Source organism: Notamacropus eugenii, chromosome 2 (assembly GCF_028372415.1).
Source record: "Notamacropus eugenii isolate mMacEug1 chromosome 2, mMacEug1.pri_v2, whole genome shotgun sequence".
NCBI lineage: Eukaryota > Metazoa > Chordata > Mammalia > Diprotodontia > Macropodidae > Notamacropus > Notamacropus eugenii.
Genome location: NC_092873.1, coordinates 445,120,738 through 445,141,880, shown reverse-complemented (window position 1 = coordinate 445,141,880; position 21,143 = coordinate 445,120,738). Strand labels below are relative to the sequence as shown.

At 34.8% G+C, this 21,143-nt stretch overlaps 1 protein-coding gene across 8 annotated transcripts in view; it reads right to left on the bottom strand.

Annotated features, from left to right (window-relative positions):
- Positions 1-21,143, bottom strand: part of KCNT2 (potassium sodium-activated channel subfamily T member 2) — a 528,526-nt gene that overhangs the window by 146,336 nt on the left and 361,047 nt on the right. For all 8 annotated transcript variants that reach the window (XM_072648322.1, XM_072648328.1, XM_072648323.1 and 5 more), the window contains exon 14: positions 2,223-2,331. In XM_072648322.1, the coding sequence (XP_072504423.1) occupies positions 2,223-2,331 (109 nt within the window). The remainder of the gene's footprint in view (positions 1-2,222; positions 2,332-21,143) is intronic.

Sequence of the window (21,143 nt, the reverse complement as noted above, 5' to 3'; positions counted from 1 at the left end):
CCATGGCAGCATTAAACAAAATTGAACAGAGGTCTTTTTGGGTTCCTCGGTAGTGTTTTATTGAGACAAAATACAAATATGTCATTACAGCTCAGTGCGGATAATCCATTTCCAGTCCCCTGTGCTTTTAGGTGAATAGGAGCTAAAATACTATTTCAGTCCTTCCAAAGATTGCTCAGGTCACTTGGATTCTGTCTAATGCACCCTATTATATAAGCAGAAACAGTAAAGTGGAAGTAGGGGGCTAAGGTAAAATCCCGGCTCTGCTATTACCTAGCAGTCTGACTTTTGGTAAGTCACTTAATTTGTCTGAGTCACTTTTTTCAATTAGAAAATCAAAATGTTAGACTAGAGGATATCAAAGATCCCATTCAATTCTAAAATTCTAGGATTATTTAGCATAAACACTAAGATCATTTAGATTAGGAAGAGATACATTAGGCAGGTCACCTTCAGTTTTTAGATGAGTAAACTAAAATCCAGAGAGATGATGCCAATTGTCCAAAGTTTCAAAAACGCTAAACATTAAAAGCAGAATGTGAACCAGAGTAGTCTGACCAGCGGTCTGATTCCAAATTTAGGGCTCTACTTCACGCTATCATTTTTTTTCGATGGTGTGGCCAGGATGTGAAGATATCTATAAAGTTCTGAAGCTTTACCTAATTTTTGCTCAGAATAACTAACATTTATGTAGCACTGTGACTGGAGCCAACAACAGTTATCTATCATATTTTAAATCTCTGCTGTGTCTTTGGCAATTTATCACGAAACATATGCTTAAATAACAAAGTGTTGCAAATGAGATCAACAAATTTGAATCCCTTATTTTACAGATAAGGTAAATTAGGCCCCAATTGGTAAAATAATTTATCCAAAGTTATTTTCCACAAAAAGCAAAAGCTAGGACTCATGCCTAGATCTTTTAAATTCCCAGTACTGGGTTGTAGAGGCAGCTAAGTCATGCCATGAATAGTGTTGGGCCTATCAAAAAACCTGGAGTTCAAATCTGACCTCAGACTTTTTATTAGATGTGAGACCCTGGGCAAGTCACTTAACCTTTGTCTCCCTTGGTTTTCTCACCTCACAGGTTGCTGGGAGGGCCAAAAGAAATATATGTAAAGCTTAGTGTAGCGTTTGGTACATGGTAGGCCCTTAATTATGCTGATTTCTCTTTCCTCTTTCCACTCCAGCATGGCTGCATCTGAGTTCAAGAGAATATTTTCCTTACCTTAGATCTTACCTTAATAGAGCCTTGTCAAGTCAAATCAACAAATATTAAGTGTTTATTAACCGTCTACTAGGCACTGCGCTAAGTATTTGGGGATACAGAGAAACATATCTTCCCCTGTGATGAAAAAAAAGCTCCTAGTTCTAAAAAATAATATGCAAAAAACTATTATAAACAAGATATGAAAAGAATAGATTGGTGACGATCAAGAGAGGGAATGCACTAGCATTAAAGGGGATCAGTAAAGGTTTCTTTCAAAGATGCAATTTTAGCTGGGACTGGAGGGAAGTCAGGGAAGTCAAGAGATGGAGAAAATTCCAAGTGTGGCTTAAATCCTGACCAAATTATTAAATTTGTTTAATTGCAAACACTATAAAGGAGCAAAGTGAAATATTGAAAGCAAACTTTACCAATAAATATATTTGGCTTGGAAAGTTAGAATTTTTGCTTAAAGTACTAACTAAGGAGTATGAAATTTCAGAAAATAGAACCTCTCTCTATCTACACCATATTTCATAACACGAAAGTCAAAAACAAGTTCTGAATTTTATGCAATTCCAAAGGAGCCTACATGTGCCAATGAAGTTACCTTTCTTCTCCGTAAACTATGAATTCTCTTCTCTTTTGTCCAGCTAAAGAACTTCACAAAATAGACAGCATTTTGATTTATAATCACTTTGCAATATTCAATCACTTTCTTGCTCCAGGCTCAGAAACTAGCTTGGGAGTTGGTCAAAGATTTGACCATTGGGCCATGCATAAGTTACTGATAAAACCCAGAATCTTAAAAATGGAAAAATAATTTACATTTGCAAAGGAGTTAGTGTAATGGAATTGGTTTTATCCCAGGGTTTAAATAATACTGCTTTACTCAATACCAATCTAAAATCCAGTTGAAAAATCTTTACTTCATGACATGTCCAAGTTTTATAGTCACATTCACACCTATTCTAAGATCCTATTACTATTGAAAAAAATATGTATATATACTTACTGTCCTCTAGAGGTATGGACCAATAGTGTGATAAGGGTAGAAGTCGCTGGGCAAATGCAGTTTAACGCTAACATGGCATACTTAAACTCCTCTTCACAGACAACATGATCTGTTTAAAAAAATGCAGGAGAATTAGTTCATATTTATCATTTAAAAACATGTTGAACAAAATTTAAAATGAAATTCTTTACTTTTCATATACTTCCAACCTACTTGTTAAATTTGTTGTTTGAAAAATTTATACTTCTGCAATTTTATCTTCAGTTTCACTTAAGGAGACAAAAATAGGCTGAAACTGGTTCCACAAAATCATGACATCATGACATAAACATTTTGAAACATCTTAAAGGTCTCTGAAATGTCATTATATCCCTAGACTGCCTTGACCTTTAAATGATATATTCGCATCATACTTTTCAGTTTTCAAAGCACTGTAATTTCATTAGATCCTCTCAGAATCCCTCATTTCATTTGATCCTCAGAGAATCTATGGAAATTAGGTAGTACAATGTTATTTCCATTTTATAGAAGAGAAAACTGAGACTCAAAGAGTTTAAGTGACTAGTCTAAGGTCATGAAACTAAAAAGGAGCAAAACCAGGCCTTAAATGTAATAAAAGACTAGTGCTCTTTTCCTTACATCAAAGATAAAGTATCTGGGTGTGTGTGTGTGTGTGTGTGTGTGTGTGTGTGTGTGTGTGTGTGTGTGTGTGTGTATGTGGGTTTTCAAAACAACAAAAATATTTTCAGATCATATGGTAGTAACCAACTATCTGACAAAATTGAATTTGGATTGTTCCTGTCAAAGAGATATGGTAAGTTTTCCTAAGGTCTTAGACTTCTCCCTGCTTCCTATGAAGAAATCCTGCTTTCTCTCTGTCTGGGAACAACACCAGAGCAAGATTTAACCTTTCAGGACCCTAGCAAATGAAGATTGATGAAAGTAAATTGAGAAGGATTAAAGAGGGTGGGGTAGATCATAGCTAGGATTTCCATTGTGCAGGAAATTTTATGGAACCTCCTTCTATCAATATAGAACGACTCAAATGACATAATTTTGGAGAACTATCTACAACACTGAGAGGTTCAATGATGAACCCATGTCCACATAGCTAGTATATGTTAGAGGTGGGATATGAAACTAAGTTTTCATAATGTCACCTAGCCCTCTTCCTTCAAGAAGATTTTCAGAGATACTTCATTATTTTTCCATGTTCCTTATGTTTTAAAAGAAGTCATATGGATTTTAAACCTTGGAAAATATGAACTAGAAAACATATAGATGTTAGTATTAATAAAATATAGATGATAAAAGAGATGACAGAGTTTGAGATAGAGAGGAGATAAAGATAGAGATGATAGAGATAGATGTGACTCAACTAAGAGCAAAAATAGATAGATAACATCCAAACCCAAAATTATTGAATGATTTTTCCTAATCAATTTAATATTCTTTAAACCATGCTGAATGTATTAAAAGTACAGCTACAGAGTAATAAGCTTGATTCCATAATTAGGCTTTTTAAAAAATATTAGGTCTTTATACTCATGCTTCATGCGCATACAGTTGTTCCTTCCACATCATAGGGGTTAGGAATACAGTGCCCCCATGATCCATGTAAAATTTCTGGTCCTCCCTTTGGATCAAAGAAAAAGTTTTATTTTTTTTTTTTATTTTATGGAGTGTTTACAGTAGCTTATTGTAAAATTTGGGTTGATATTGTACAATACATATATTTTATGCATTTCTAAGTTTTAAACTTTTTCTGTGTTGTCTGCTGGCCTTGGTGTGTCTTCTGTGACTTCCACAAAACTCCCCAAGAAGTGCAATTTAATTTCTTTTTTATTTTTTAATAAATTAATTTATTTACTTTCAGTTTTCAACATTCACTTCCATAAGTTTTATATTTTCTTTGCTTCCCTCCCCAGGACAGCATGCAATCCAATATAGGCTTTACATATATATCCTTATTAAACATATTATCACATTAGTTATGTTGTATAGAAGATTTAAAATGAGTGGGGGGAACCAGGAGAAAGAAAAAAGCTAAACAAATCAAAGAGAGCAAATAGGTTGCTTCTATCTGCATTCAGATTCCATATTTCTTTCTCTGGATGTGGATGGCATTTTCCATCATGAGACCAATTTAATTTCTTATGCCAACCCACAACATATCAGAACTTCATTGGGGAAAGTCATGATGTAGAAGGTATAACTGTAATTACAAAAGATCCTTCTCTCTATTTCCCAACAAAAAATGATCTCCAAAATCCATTCAAGCCAATCATGCCTCTCCAAGTATGAGAACAGATAGAAATATAAAACTCTCTGAATGATAGAATCTCTGAGAGGGAAGGTCTAAGTTCAAAGTCTGTCTCAGACATGTCTTAGTTGTGAGACTCTGGGCAAGTTATTTAATCAGTTTCCCTCAGTTTTCTCATATGTATGGAGATAATATGAGAATAAGAAGTCCTACCTCTTAAGGTTATTGTGAAGATAAAATGAGATAGGATTTTGTAAAGTTCTTTGCAGAACCTCAAGTGCTATAAATGCCATCATTATTATCACATCATCACTTAAAAAGATTTTACTTTTTTGAGTGGCTACATTTTATATAATCATATGCCTTTTTCTACATTTATATTTTACTCACATTTAGCATTTTGAAGAAACTGATCAATCACAATAAGCAGCAATTATAAATATTGCTACCTTTCCTAACTTTTCTACTTACAACCTTGTGACCTTGGTCAAGTTACTTAACCTAATACTCAGTTGCCTCACCAATAAAATAAAAGAGATTGAACTAGATATCTTCTGATGACCACTTCCAGCTCTGTGATCAATGATCCTTTGACCAGAATGGCATAATCAGAGAAATCTACTTTGTCTGATTAGTAAGAGACGTAGGACATGCAGGCATCAAAACTTTTCATTATGAGAGAAAATCATTTTGTATAAAATCTCAACTTAGATTACCTACAACATACATAAAACTCCTGAGATTCACAAAGTACAAAACTAGATCTGGTGAGGCACAGAGATGTTAACCATACCCTGCTCCTCTTGGCTTAGAGTCCTTGTTAGAAACGGAATCATTTTAATACTGTGGGGTCCCAACCCTCATACCCTACAAAACATTTATGCAGGATGACATTCCAGCAGAAAAAGCAGCCAAAATACTTGGCTTGGATACTATTTATTAATAATTGTCAACCAAAGTTATTTAAATAAATCTTGATTTTTTTGATACCAGGTTATTTTAGGTTATGGAAATGCCTACATAGTATACTATTGTCATGTAAGTTCTAAAACAATAGGTCTGAAAAACATCTGAACAAATACTGATTAAACAATATAGACTAACTTAGATAACTATTAAAAATAAATAGATTATTTACAGATGCATTCTTTCAAATCTATTTTTATGCATGTGTGATGAAAAAGAATTGGTGCCAATGTATTAAAAATGCTGATTATCAAAATCGCTCCTCATAGAATCCAGCCCTTTCTGAAGACTTAAATTGTATGAATACAGTCTGTGATTTAGAGCTCTAGAAGCTTCTTCAATGCAGTTGCTAAGCAACAGCTCTTTGGAAGGTTGTAAACAAAAGCACCCGTGCATAGCCTGATGTAATTCTGTCTTGCTTAACAAAAATCAAATATTTCTTTTCTGTGAAAGGATTTTTTAACAGAATGGAAAACAATTAAAACATTTTTAAAAATATGCTTGCTGTTTATGTTCTGCATTTTCTAAGAAGCATAACAAGCATTAAAACATCTGAAAAATGCATGTCAAAAAAGGAAGTATGTTCTTTGCCCTAGACTATGTGATGGCTCAGTGGAATGGTTGTTAGGAAACTTGATTGTCTTTATTAGACCACAATAGTCAGGTGCTAACAATCAACTTATTTCTGATTGGCCAATCTGTTCCGGTCACCATAAAAATGAAAATAATTATTCTGTGGGTAACCAGATCAGACCATTAGCAATCCCACCAATTGTTCAGCAACTGCCTTGTGAATAGCCAGTGTGATCACTCACATGAGTATGACTCTACAAGCATTCCATCTTCATACAAAATGAACATATCAGTATATAGCACCTCATGTATGCATCTTCATTTGAGTAGATGAGCATTGTGACACAAATTCTTGGTAATACTGTTTGAAATTTTACATGGAAAAATCTATTTCTCTCTAATGGTTTTCCAAAAGGGAATGGAATGGATGCAATCACCTATAGACAAGTGGGTGGGACTTTGAGTCTTGGCAATATTCTAGAACAAATGATTAAAGGAATGGATTTTAAACAATTGGAAAGTGAAGCAATAATCAGTAATTAGTAGCATGTGCTCCTTAAGAATAGGTCATGCTTCATTTCCTTTATTAAGAGGGTTAATTAGGGTTGATGAGGGTGATGCCATGGACACATTATGCCTGACTCCAGTTTTACATTTGGCAAAGTCTCTCATGTAATCTTCATGATGAAGGAGAGATTTGATTAGATAATAATTCAGTTAGGAGGATTCCTAACTTGTTGAACAATCAGACTCAAAGACTAGAGGAACCAGTCATTCCAGAGAGAGGTCTACTAGAATAACCAGGGATCAGTACATGGCTGTATTTTCTTCAGCATTTTAATCAATGACCAGATGAAATCATAGACAAGTTATAAAATTTGTATATTTATGACACAGAGCTAGAAAATAAAGCCACCTCATCAGATGACAGAATTGGGCTGCAAAAAGATTCTAATAAGCCTAAATAAATAGTATAACTTAGGAAAGATACTGAGAAATCTAATGATCTATTCATGGGGTTGTTTAAAGGATATTTCACAAATACATGATGGAATTTGTGTCATCTAAAAGAAAAACTTCCCCATAGAGTCACAAAATCTTAGAGTTGAGAAAAATGTCAGAGGACATCTAACCAAAGTCTATAAGGAATCCCTTTTATTACATCCCCAATTGTTAACGGGGGAGATTCATCCAGACAATTCATTTAGCAAGGCATGTAGTTGTCAAACAGAGTGAGTCCAAAGTTCTTAGTAGCCAAAGACCCCGAAACTTGATTTCTACACAGTTAAAATAAAAGTTGGAAGGAATAAAAAAGAGGATTCTAAGAACTGTGACATCTCATTTTTCAATGTTGGAGGCAGACACTGAGGTGATAGGGAATGCGGGTAGTTTTATGACATTCCTTAAGTGAGGTGACCTTGGGAGGGGGAATAATCTTGTGATTTCTTCAAATTACAAGCAGCTGAAACATAACTTCACAAAATGGTGGATAAAGACAAAATGGAGTCACTAATGTTATTCATTAATGTAGCACAACAGATGGTCATTTTATTTTCAACTAAGACTGGCCTGTACTCCTGATTGGTAACTACTTTTCCACAGTCACTATTTCAAGAAGCATGTGTGCTATGTTTCACTTCATTCCCAGTTCTTTGGCTACCTCCTCCACAGCCTCCTTACCACAGGTATCCGTTATTCCTAACACGTCCCACTCTAGTTGCGAAACTCTTATCATTGTTTCTTGATGGAGTGTATGAATCTTTGCCTCTAAGGTACTATTCATCAGCCGAGAAACTTTGTAGATCAGTATCCCTCTATGGTAACTGCTCCCTTTTGAGTATTTATTCCCCTGTTAGAATTTGACCTTCTTGAGGATAGGTTCTCTCTTTCCTTTTGTATGTATATCTCTACAACTTAGTATAACATTTGGCACATAGTGAGTCCTTAACGAATGCTTATCTTCTCTCCTTCCTTTTTGCCTTTCTTCCTTTATCAGGTAAACCATTTCATGTTTAGAAATTCTGATAAGAAGTTGTTCTTTTTCTTTCTATTGAGTAAATATCTGTCTCTTCGATTTTCATTGTTTTAATTTTACCCTCTGATATCAAGGAAAACAAGGCTCATCCACCTTCCCTATGATAGCTATTCAAAAATTTGAAGATTGCCATTGTGTTCTTTTTAAGACTTCTCTTTCCTAAGCTAAACGTTCCCAGTTCCTTCAATGGATCCTCATAAGGTATGGTATTCGGACATTTCATTCTTCTGATAATCTTACTCCAGATGTCAATGTCTTTCCTAATACTTGTGCCCAGGAACATAATAACTCAGATTTGATCTAACAAAGGCAATCTATAATGGGATGTAATTTTAGTAAAAGAAATATCAGAAAATCTATCCCAAACTCTGCATTTCAAAGATGAAGAAACTGAAATCTAGAAAATTTAAATAATTGCAAATTAAAACTGAGCCAACAGTGTGATGTGCCAGCTCATATCATATGGCCGCTATGATGATTTGAATTAGGGAAAGAGATAGGTAGAAGATAGCTGCCTTAAAATATGTAACATATAAGTGGTATGTATTATATATGTATGTATAAACACACACACACACACACACACACACACACACACACACACAGAAACCCTAGGGTAACTATGGAAGTCTCAGACACATTTTTTAGAACCTGATAAAGAAGTACTTCCTATCAATTCCTAGAGTTCTTCAAAAGTAGAATGTGTTATGATTGTCAAAGTGTTAAACTGGCTGAAGGGCCAATAAGGTAGACTTGGGGAATTCAAACCTTATAAAAAGGCTTCTGTCTATACCACTATATTGAAAATCTTCACTTTCAGGTCCCCAAGGACATTTCATTCATCAATTTCACTTGACTTTTTCAGGCCACATCTTCCTTGATTCATGGGTTTTCTTGCAACAAATGTACATTAAAAGAATGAAAGCAATCTCAACAAAATATTTTCTTCATCAAGGCAGGGGAGCCACCACATTTAGACTCTCATAAAATAGTCCCTGATGTGCTACATAAGAAAGTGAATATGGCAGAAAGAAATTAAAGGTAAGAGTAACAGTTGAATGAGAATAGGAGTGTGTATGTGTATGTGTGTGTGAGTGGATGTATTATATGTACAAGGTCAATAGTGTAAGTATAAATAATGTGATTATTAGAGGCCTGAGGGATTAGTTTTTCATATGACTTTGACAGAAGGGAAGATACTCTTTGGGAAGAAGTCACAGGTTCTGCTATTGAGGAAAAAATAAACAAAGGATTAATAACTATTGACATATACATATTTTCTCATCAATACAAAATCTTTATTGGGATTATATATATGCATATGCATTTATATAGAGAAAGACAGAGTATACTTGAGGAAAACATAAAGAAATGGTTAGACTTTTCCAAACAAGATCCTAGAGCAGAACATTCCTTTTTAGAATGGTAGAAAGAATATAAGATGCTGCAATTTTATAATTTGTTGATAATTAAAAACATTTTATGAAATGAAATATAATTACATGTTAAGAAAGGATGTACATGAGAAATTAAAAAATATGAGAAATGCATATAACTAAGCATTGAGTAAAATTAGAAAAACCACATATTTGAAAACCAAGTTAATGTGTTGTATAGTTCTTAAACTGATTGTTACAATTCCTTTTGTAGTCTGATGTTTCTAGCTATGCCCCGTTTTGTGGTTTAGAAGGATATGTTTGGTTCTAAGAATTTTTGTACCTTCATGAGCCATCCTTTTTCTGGGGAATACAAATGAACTGAAACTGCCTTTTAGAAAATTTGTACATGCATGCACATTTTAAATTTTAAAAATAATGATGATAGCTAAAATTTATTTTGTGCTTTAAAGTTAGCAATAAGGACATCCCTTAATAAATCTTATATAAATTACAAAATAATAAATCTGGTTTTTTTCCTCTTTTTCCTTTCCTGTTGCATATGCTGATTGATCACAAATGTACCCAGTTGGAGAGACTTCTGCCATCAAATTCAGGAATTGAAATGGGTAGGAGAAAGGAATCAAGTCTCTGTATTTTAGCTCAGAATTCTAACAAAAAATATTTCAAACTGTTACAGTTAATGATCCAAATATAGTGGGCCACAGAAGCAGGGTCCCATTAGTGGGACTTCTTTACAAAATAAGCAAGAGTGTGATGATAAATGTTTAAAAAGAGTTTAAAGAGACTCTCTTGCTACCTCCCCAAATCAAATGTACACACAACAGTCTTTTAAGTTTAATATGCATTATTAACATTTTCTGCATCACTTTATTAAAGGAGACTATCAAGAAAATAATAAATCAATCACTTGCTGATTTATGAAGTATAAATCATTACACTGAAAATTTTACAATTGGCTCCCATGAGTTGGTATGAGCTGACTCCAGTGAAACCCCAGAATGTAAGTGATAAGAACACTAAATGGAAGCCAACCTCTGAGTAATTTTAAAAATCAATATTGGTTCTGAATAATAGACAATGAAACATAGCTCCCTCCTCTCAGAAGAAATGCAAGGGAAGAATGTTACATATATTTTTGTACATGGTTACTGTATAGGTTGCTTTCACTTTATTTTTTTCTTTGTTATATGAATGAGTAAAAATTTGGGGTGGGATGAAACAGTGTATATAGATATATCTTTTCTCTTTATACTCCCTTCCACTTGAAAATTTCATTTATCCCTATAACTTCAACTATTATGTCTATGCATATGAATCTGAAATAGATATCTCTAGCCCTTATCTCTTTTCTCAGCTGAAACTTACATCTTTAATGTTCATGGTGGTTTAAGAGGGGTTACCTAGCATTGTAACATATAGACAAGGACTTTTATGGGAAAGATGGAAGAGTAGCACAGGAAGAATCTGAAGTCGATGATGCCTGAATTTATCAAAAGCAAGGAAGGATTAGAGAGAACTATTAATCTGGGGATTGGGAAAAGGATAAAGGAAAGAGAAGTGGGTTTAAAAAAAAGACAAGATTTGCCTACTTTGCAGTTTTGCAGATGGCCTGAAAATTACAGACATAGATTTCCCATGTATACATTAAGTCATCCTGACTAGATTGAAAGGCCAAAAACCTAGCCTGATCCAAATTATCTGAGTCTCACCAAACTTAGCTTATATGTGACAATTTCTTTAGTGTGGCTCACTGCCTTCCAATCCAATCCCTATGTCTCCTCTCTGATGTTAGCAAGGAAAAAAGTCTAAGGAAAAGGCTGAGGATGTATAACTGGGTACTTCTAGACTATTCCTTCTTCCCAGTTGTCATTTATTCTTTATGTTTTTTTTTCCCTATCACAAGACCTTTAGAATTCCTCTGGAACTACCAAAAAATCTTTATGCATTTATTCTTGGTTATATTTGTACTACAGGAAGACTTAGTCTCATATCTGATTATCATGAATTTCTTGGTATTGAGATTCACCAAATTTGGCAGAAAACTCCTCCCCTAAGATTTTTAAGAATTGTATAAATACCTCTTTGTCTAAAATGAAAACTTTTCCCAGCTTTTTGCCTATGATATTAGGAGGATCAGAGTTAAATTCAGTGCTTAGTTTTAATAATGGATTCATCTCAATTCACTAGAATACCTCATTATCCTTTATTTGGTGGTTGCTCCATTTTTTTTCCTTTTAGTTTTCCCATTTTATATGTTTTCATTCATTCCCAAAACTTTTTTTGAAAGGAGGATATAAATCATAACATTACTAAAATTACCATAGCTCTGCCTTAGTATATCACTGATTTCTACATTCTGGTCAAAACTGTACTGTTGTTGTAATTTTGTTTTTTGGTTTTGCTTTGTTTAGGGAGGCAGGAATCCTGCTGTATAAAGGGAAGGAACAACATGTGCAGAGTTACAGAGGTTAATACATTTACTTGCAGAAAACTTAGCAGTTATATAGCATCATTTCTTTTGGTTCTGAGTAAACAGGAATCAGGACAAGCAGCTGGGGTGCTGAAAATTAATTAATGGGAATTTAGGGCACTTAATTGCTATTTTTGCTTAGCCCTCAATTCCATTTATAAAGAAAAGCATCACAGTTGAGCTTTGCCACACTTATTAATAAATAAGTCTCAGTCTCTAGCCAGACTTCATTAAGTATATGACTGAAACTAGATCTGACGAGGAAAAAATGTAATCTATATAGTTTGATTGCTTGGTCTAGTGAAAATAGCACAGTGGGACATGGAATGCAGGCATTAGTGTTCAGATCCTGATTCTGAATCATACTATGTGTATTTACAGGAGCAGATTACTTAGACTCTATGAATTTCATTTTTCTCTAAAACAGAACTAGTATTACTTTGTTGTCATCATTTCGTCATGTCTAACTTTATGTGACTCCATGGAAAAAATCCATCATTTTCTTGGCAAAGATACTAGATTGGTTTGCCCTTTCCTTCTTCAGTATGTCCTCGTTTTACAGATGATGAACTGAGCCAAATAAGGGTTAAATGATTTGTCCAGGGTCATACAGCTAATAAATATCTGAGGTCAAATTTGAACTCAGATCTTCCTGACTCCAGGTCTGGTACTCTATCCACTATACCACCTAGCTGCCCAAATACTTGAACTACTTAAGATCAAAGACGTAAAACTGGCAGGAATTTTGGAAACCATTTAGTCCAAACACACTATTGTATAGATAAGACAATCAAATGAGATAAAATTTGCTTTTCACTAACCAAGCCGCTGTAGAAACCTTGGTTGCTGTTGTTACTGGCACGTAACAGGCATTTTATACATTCTTGCTGGTACATTGATGTGTTACTATCAGTGTTGTTTTAATCAACATTTTTCAGATGAGAAACATGAGTCTTAGAGAGATTAAGTGACTTGAGCAACGTTAGAAAGATAGCAAGCAGGTTTTGAAGTTGGTTTTCATGTGGTGGCTAAAGGAGTCATTCTCATCTTTTATTCCCTGAGGAAGGGAGTGGTGATATATTTTGAAACAAAGAATTTTTGTATTGCTTAACCCACCATTCCTACACAATACATATCTGGCACTCAATTGCCGTTATCTAGTCTATTTAGAATAATATATCATATTTGCATTATAGCCACATACTATCCATAATCCCATAATGCCATACAGAGTCTCTGTTCTCTGTGAGCCTCAGTTAAAAAAAAAACAAAACATTTTCATGGTGCTGACCTGAACCGGATCTAACCCCCCTCACTCCCCACAACATATACAGACATATATACATATATGTATACATACATAGGTTGTTTTTCAAGTATATGTTGAATGTCTAATTTTCAAAGGAAAAGTGTGATTATATAAAACAGTTTCACCTTATTCCATATTCTTTCAGGTTTAAGGAGAGATTAAATAAAAGTTGATCATCTATAAATCAAACGTACAAGTTGAAGAGAAGTTTATATATCTCTAGAAATCACAAATTTAGAGCTTTAAGGAATCTAAGTCATCTTGTCTAATCCCTCTTCCCAGGACCCCTCCATTTTACAGATTAGGAAATTGAGCCTTGCCCAAGGTTACTCAGGGAGTGAGAAGGTGAAGGGAATACACATTTATATAGTCCCTACTATGTGCCAGGCACTGTGCTAGCTCTTTACAAATATTATCTCATTTGAGCATCACAACAACTGAGTTGGGTGCTGTTATTATCCGCTTTCTACAGTGGAGGAAGCTGAGGCAAAACAGAGACAAAGTCACTTGGCCAGCTAGTAAATATCCAAAGTCAGATTTGGACCCCATTCCTCCTGAATCTGATCCCAGTGCTCTGTCCATTGCACCACCTAGCTGCCTAGTGATTGGTTCATTCTTTTTATTTGTATCTTCAGTGCCTACTACTGTGATTGTTCCATAGTAGGTCCTTAATAAATGTTTACTGATTGTTTACCGGCTGGATAACCCTTCACAAATTGCTTAACCTCTGTTTTCCTCAGGTTGCTCACGAGTACTTATCTAAGTCCCTCTTAAATTGATGTAGGCAACTGAAAAACGAGAATTCCCCAGGCAAAAGAATCAGATGTCATTTTAAAATACACACACACACACACACACACACACATCATTAGCCCTATTTTATGAAAGGTGGACAAAGGGTGCATAAAAAGGCAATTGCTATTAGTTGATTTATTGGGCGGGGCCCAGCATGTGGTTTAAATGAGGTTATGCCATTAGCTTAACTAAGACCCTGTCCCGTAATATGAATTGTCAGTATTCAAAAATGCAAAATGACCCTTTGACACAAAATATAATGCTAAGATCATAGAAACTTAGAAAACACAAACATGGCATTTCTACCAGACAATAGCAATGTTTGCATTTTACTTGAGACTTCAGTAGAAACTAGGGTTTTGGAATGATGTAGACATTATTTTCAAATACTTCTAATGAGTTTGTTAATCATTCCCACTTTATGGGCATTAGCCCAACTTCAATGTAAGCCTTCACACACACACACACACACACACACACACACACACACACACACACACACACACAACACACTGCCTTTATGTCCACAGCACTGTCAAAATAGGTGCTAAATGCATACTTGCTTGTTGCTTTTGAATTTTTTAAAGGCAAAATAAGGAAAGTAGGCAGCTGCCTATGGAGGAATTCCAGGAAAAACCTCCTCTCTTCAAAAGTCCCTCTCCCACCAGCCATAATTACTGAAATTTCTTCATTAAATATTCACTTCACTGGATGTTGCTTTTTCTAGACAGACCTTTACAAATCCTCAAATTGACAAAGTGTGTGAGGGTGAGTGTAAATGTGAGTATGGAGGTGGGAGGTAGGGGATAGATTGAGCATATTGGAAACTCCCAAACTCCCTATGTGGAAACACCTTCCAAGCTTTCCTAGTTTCAAATTTAGCCCCTCATCTACTAAACCCTGGAGAAAATAATAATGAAGCTATTACTACATTATTGTTTATGGAATCTATTAGATAAGGTTTAGCCACTGAACAAGGTCCTGAGAACCTATAAGATTTGATGTGGGGAGGGAAGGTTTTGAGGAGTTTGAAGGCATACATCTAAGACATGAGGCTGTGCCTACTAAGGACAGACTAAATGGGTCTGGGTATTTGGGGAGTGAGGGAGTGGGGAATATGAGAGAAAATAAGCAACAGGAAAGGCAGATGTCCTCTTCCAGAAAAGAGCAGGATGGTAGCTGATGTAGAAATAGAGAAGATCTTGACCTGAAACTCTTTCTTTGCTCAAGGCATTGTTCCCTGATAGATTTCTTCCTTGTTGATTTTTCTCCCTTGTGCAAGTTGGCCAGCTGAAGGCAAGCTGTATTCTTCTCAACAATCTTGTTGATATAAAAGTAGTCAGTAATATCCACTATACAGAAGAGAATATTTGTACAAAACTACCAACAATATCATTACAAATACGTTGATTGTACATGAATTTCTTTAAAAAAAAAACAAACAAACCCTTTCTTCTGACAATTGGAAATGTCTTTAAACTCCCAGAAGATCTAACTTCCACTGATCCAGCATAGTGATTCACTCTCCTAGTTATTTTTTCAGTTTCAAAGCATAAAGCATTTCATTCAGTCAAAACTTTTCCTCTTGAATTATGCTTCTTCCTTTTATTTGTGAGCCTCAACTTTTTTCTTGCCACTGAGGGAAAATACAGTGGAGTCAAAGCATGGATAAATCCATAATTCAAAGCCTCAGTTGATCCACTGGCTTTTCCCATTCTTTATAAAAAAATGCTACCTGAGGATAAAAATATACCCATTTAATTTTGTTTTCTTCTCCCTTCTCTTAAATGAATGAATGAAATGGTCAAAAACTTACAGCAGGAGACAGGGTGAGAAGAAGATATAACTCACCTTGAGAGTCTATAGCCTGTTTCTGGTTGTTTTTTTGTCTTCTTAAATTTAACCAGTAATTGTTTAATTAACTAGTTTTTTAACTAACTAGTAATTGTTTAATTAACTAGTAATTGTCTCCTTAAGAAGAGACAGCCTCTTACTGATTTTCTGAATGACTTAAACTGCCAAGGAGATTGAGCAAAACTACTTCAGATGCAGGTGATTAATCTAAAAATTCATTCTAAATCAGGAGGGCCCAAAATACAGCCATTAAATGGACCTTGGACAGGGACCTATTGTGTTCAATTCTATGACCTTCAGAGCCAACTCCATTTAAGGTTTTGTGAAAGAAGAAAAAAGGAAGGAAGGAAGGAAGGAAGGAAGGAAGGAAGGAAGGAAGGAAGGAAGGAAGGAAGGAAGGAAGGAAGGAAGGAAGGAAGGAAAGAAAGAAAAAAACTAGCCAGTAAACCCCAAGTTAACTGGGCAACTTCTGGTCATCAAAATTTATCTTCCTTTGGAGAGGAAAAGGAGAGGGAGAGGGAGAGATAAGTTACCCTACTAGCTGCATCCCCAGTCAGGCAGCTTGGTCTACTCAGAAGTTGTGTTTGTCCTTTCTTTCCAAAGAGGACCATGACATCAGAGAAATGATGACGTGACTTGCAGTTGACTTTGATTTGAGTGAAGGAGGGCTGTACAAGGTCACCAGCCTCACTTTCTCCTCCAGAGAAATCTGGATCCAGTGACCAGATATTCACCAGGATGACTGGAGATACCTCAGAATGCAATGGGAGACCCTGGCCCTTTTAGGCTAAGACCTATTTAGGTACTCACTTAGACTGAGGTAACACTCATTCAGTGTAAACAGGCCTCTTTAAGAACTGCAAATCTGAGTGTCTTCCCCTTTCAGCTTGATTTTTTTCTTTTTCTTTTTCTTCCTCTTTTTGAAATTAAAGGGACGTCCCCTTGAATCACTTCTTAAAGAGGACTTTTCACTGAATGGCATTACCTCACTCTAAGTGAAGACCTAAAAAGGCCTTAGCCTAAAAGGGCCACAGTCTCCCAGTGCATCCTGGGCCATCTCCAGTCATCCTGATAAATATCTGGTCACTGGATCCAGATGGCTTTGGAGGGGAAGTGAGGCTGGTGACCTGCACAGCCCTCCTTCACTCAAATAAAAGTCAACTACAAGTCATGTCATCATTTCCCTGATGTCATCGTCCTCATTGAAAACGAAGGACAAATGTAACACCCAACAACAACAATCTAAGCACAATTTATCCTATCCTATAGCTTCATTCAAGATCTCGAGATAAAAATTGATTTATAAAAACATACCTGAAACTTTAAGTAACCTATATGTCAAGTTTTTAAAGTGGAATAGAATAAAATAAAATAAAGTTTCCCATATGGGGAAAGGTAGAATTAGATTTAATGTTTATAAATTGAAGCTACTAATAATAATGTATATTCTCTTTTCTGAAAATATTTTCAACTCAAACTTTTTTAATTGGTTCGGAAAGATCTGAATCTAAAGAAAGGAATGTAATTTTTGAAAAGGCAGAGACGTTTCAGTAGCAGGAATACATGACCTTCTATCAAGGGGGCTTCAGCAGAGAGATATGACCTGGGACATAAATTGTCAAAAGTGAATTGAGAGGCTAGAATAGAATGCCATTTCTATGTCACTAGTTAATAAGTTATTCTTCTATTTTCCTCATTCCATACATACCTTATATATATATATATATATATATATATATATATATATATATATATATATATATATATATATATATATATATATATATATATATATATATATATATATATATGCCAAATTACCCTTTCTACTAAAAGCATTGCCTTGTAGAAAAATATGTCCTTGTTCATGAGACTCACAATAGAGTAAGACTTATATTGACATTTGATATTTGAGCTACAGAAGCAGACAATTACCAGGAAAAATGCAGTATGTGATTAAGGAAGGCTTCAGAGATTTGAAAGCAATAAAGTTTTTTGGGGAAATGTGGTTTCATAGGAAGTTTTAAATATAACAATTTTGTTTTATGCAAGTGTTCTAGAAGTGTTATAATTATGTCATGGCCTATAGCTAAAATAACTATCATCATTATCACCATCATCATCATCAGTAATAGTATCTCTCATATAATGGTGATAACAAGAACAGTGATATATTCATAAATATAAAAGTAGAGGTTCAAGAAAGTAAAAGGGGATTTTTCTAATGATTCCTTTTCCTTTTTGTCCTTCAAATTGAACAAAATAATTTTTTCTCACCCTGGACTTAAAAATATGGAAACCTCAAGTCCCAGTTCCAAAAATTATGTTTTTTTGGTCAAATTATTGGTCAAGTCATTTGGTCAAGTTATCTTCTTTGAACCTTAGTTTCCTCATCTATATAAAGATGTCGATGGATAGATGGATGGACAGATGAACAGACAGACAGACAGATAGAGAGAGACAGAGAGACAGATAGACAGATAGACAGATAGATAGATGATAGACAAATAGATAGATGGATAGATGAACGTAGAAACTAAAACCATATGAGTGTGTATACATATTTGAACCCTTACTACATAGCCCACAGGATTTCTGTGAAAGTGCTATATAAAATGGTGTTCTAATTCTAAGTATTATCTAATTACTATTGTCATTAGCATTCTTTAAAATTCTACCCTATTAAAGAACAATGATATTCAGATACTAAAAAGGGGAAAGACAAATTTAATTAACATGGAACTGACAATCCAAGATAAATCATGAATAGCTACCTTCAATGACCTGAAGTGACCACACCCACAAGAACTATTTTGGCACATAATGAAAATGCTGCCAATTATAAGTATTTAACTAAAATATTTTAAAAAATGATGAAATTTTAGAAGTTTAAAGACTGGTAAATGTCAATTATTTTTCTTTCTTTTTAAACAGATATCTTCAAGATAGGGCTGGTGGGACTGAGGTTGATTCCTGGCAAAATTCTAAACTACTTTGGTTTGTGATCATTTGGAAAATAAAACTTGAGATCCAGCATGGGACCATCAGGAAAAGGTCACACTAGTCTAACCAAATTTTCCCTATTAGCAATGCTATTAGACTAGTTCCTTAGGAGATACCACCATTATTAGAATGGAAGATCTTTGATGTCCAAGACTGATTTGCTTTTGTCTTTGTATCTCCAGCACTTACCACAGTGAATAAAACATAAGTACTTTATATATTCGTGATTGACAGATTAAACATAGTTTTTTTGTTTGTTTTTGTTCTACTAGGTCCATAATTTTATGAGTGAGAAATATTCCTGGTAAGGAATTTCATCTGCCAATACAAATCGGTTTTTGCTTTATAACTCAGAGTAGGGATTCTTAACTTTGAGAAAGGGGTCAGTGAATTTTCAAAAAAATATTTTGATAGATATATTTCAATATAATTGGTTTCCTCTGTAATATAATGAACTTTATCATATACAAACATTCTGAGAAGGAAGCACTCTATTCAGTGTTTACTTTGTGTCAAAGACTGAGCAAAACTATAAAGAAAGGCAAGAAACAGGGTGATCCCTATAAAAAAAAAGTGAACGTAAAAAATGTCTTATAGAATGCCTTGAGGGATTTTTCCAGTCACACAGCCAGTAGATTTCAAAGGCAGAACAACCCATGACTTTCCTGATCAACTCTCTACTTCTATTCTAGCATCCTTCTCACCCTGGCAACACTTACACCCCAAAGGCCTTTTTCTCTGATTGATGAGTTCCTTCTTGATCTTCCATTTGAGGAAACACTTAAGCCAGTCATGTTCTCAAACTTGGACTAGTTCATGACTATCCAGCCTATTTCTCTTCCATACTATACTTTTCTTGTACAACTCATTGTTTACAAATTATCATCCATTACCTTACCCTTCTAAGATATATATTCCTTGGTGGGAGAGACAGTTTATATTCCCAGTACTCAGCACAGGGTCTAGCATGTAGTTAGTGCTTAACAAATGCTCTGTCATCTACCTATCTACCTATTTATCTATCATGAACCTAGGTCTTCCTGCTTTGAGATCAGCTGTCTATTACATTATGTGATGTCTACGAAATCACATAATGAATGGCAGAAATAGGATCAGAAAACATCTTGGCTGCTGAAACCACAGGATAAACTAAATAAAACATTTAATAGAACTTGATCTAAAGTCTTACACTTGGACTCAAAAAGAAGGCTACTTCAGAAGTACAGGATAGAATAGATATTATTCACTCTCACCCCCTACATTTAAGTTGTTGCCAAGACTTGTCAATTTCACCTTTGCAACATCTCTTGAATAATTCTCCTTCTCTCCTCTGTCACTGCCAGCCCTCTAGTGTAAGCCCTCATCATCTCACACCTGGACTATTGTAATATCCTGCAGGTGGGTCTGCCTGCATCAAGTCTCTCCCCGTTCCAATCCATCTTCCGTTCAGTCACTAAAGTGATTTTTCCTAAAATACAGGTCTGATCATGTCACCTTCACTACTCAATAATATTTCCAGTGATTTGCTATTGCCTACAGGAGCAAATAGAAAATGCTGTTTAGTATTCAAAGCTCTTTGTAACCTGGCCCCCTCCTATCTTGCAAGCTTATTATGCTTTACTCCCTAATACATACTCTTTAATCAAATGATACTGGCCTCCATCTATTGGTTCTGGAAATTTTCTGTTTATCTCTCATGCCTAAAACTCTATTTCTTCTCCACTCCAACTACTGACCTCCCTGGCTTCCTTTAAATCTCAAGTAAAATCCCACCTTCTACAGTTAGCCTTTCCGAACACCTCTTAAATCCGGTGCTTATCTTCTCTTTATTATTTCCTATTTATGTGAATAGATATATTATATATATATATGTATATAACTTGATTTGTATATAGTTGTTTGCATGTTATCTACCTCCCCCACCTTAGATTGTAAACTCCTTGAAGGCAGGGACTGTCTTTTACTTATTTTTGTATCCCTGGCACTTAGTATAATGTATGGCACATAGTAAGCACTTGATAAAACTGATTGATAAAAGAAATATGGTTAGTCAATATCTTATCTGAAATAGTGAACTACAAGCTCAGCCAATCAACAGTGTGACAGCCACCAAAGTAAAAGATAATATACCTTAGGTTGAATTAACAGAAACATACAGTGTCCAAAATTTGTATTTTTAAGTTATAACCTGCTTTATTATAATAATAATTAGCACTTTTAGATTCACAAATTTATTTAATATTATCTCATTTG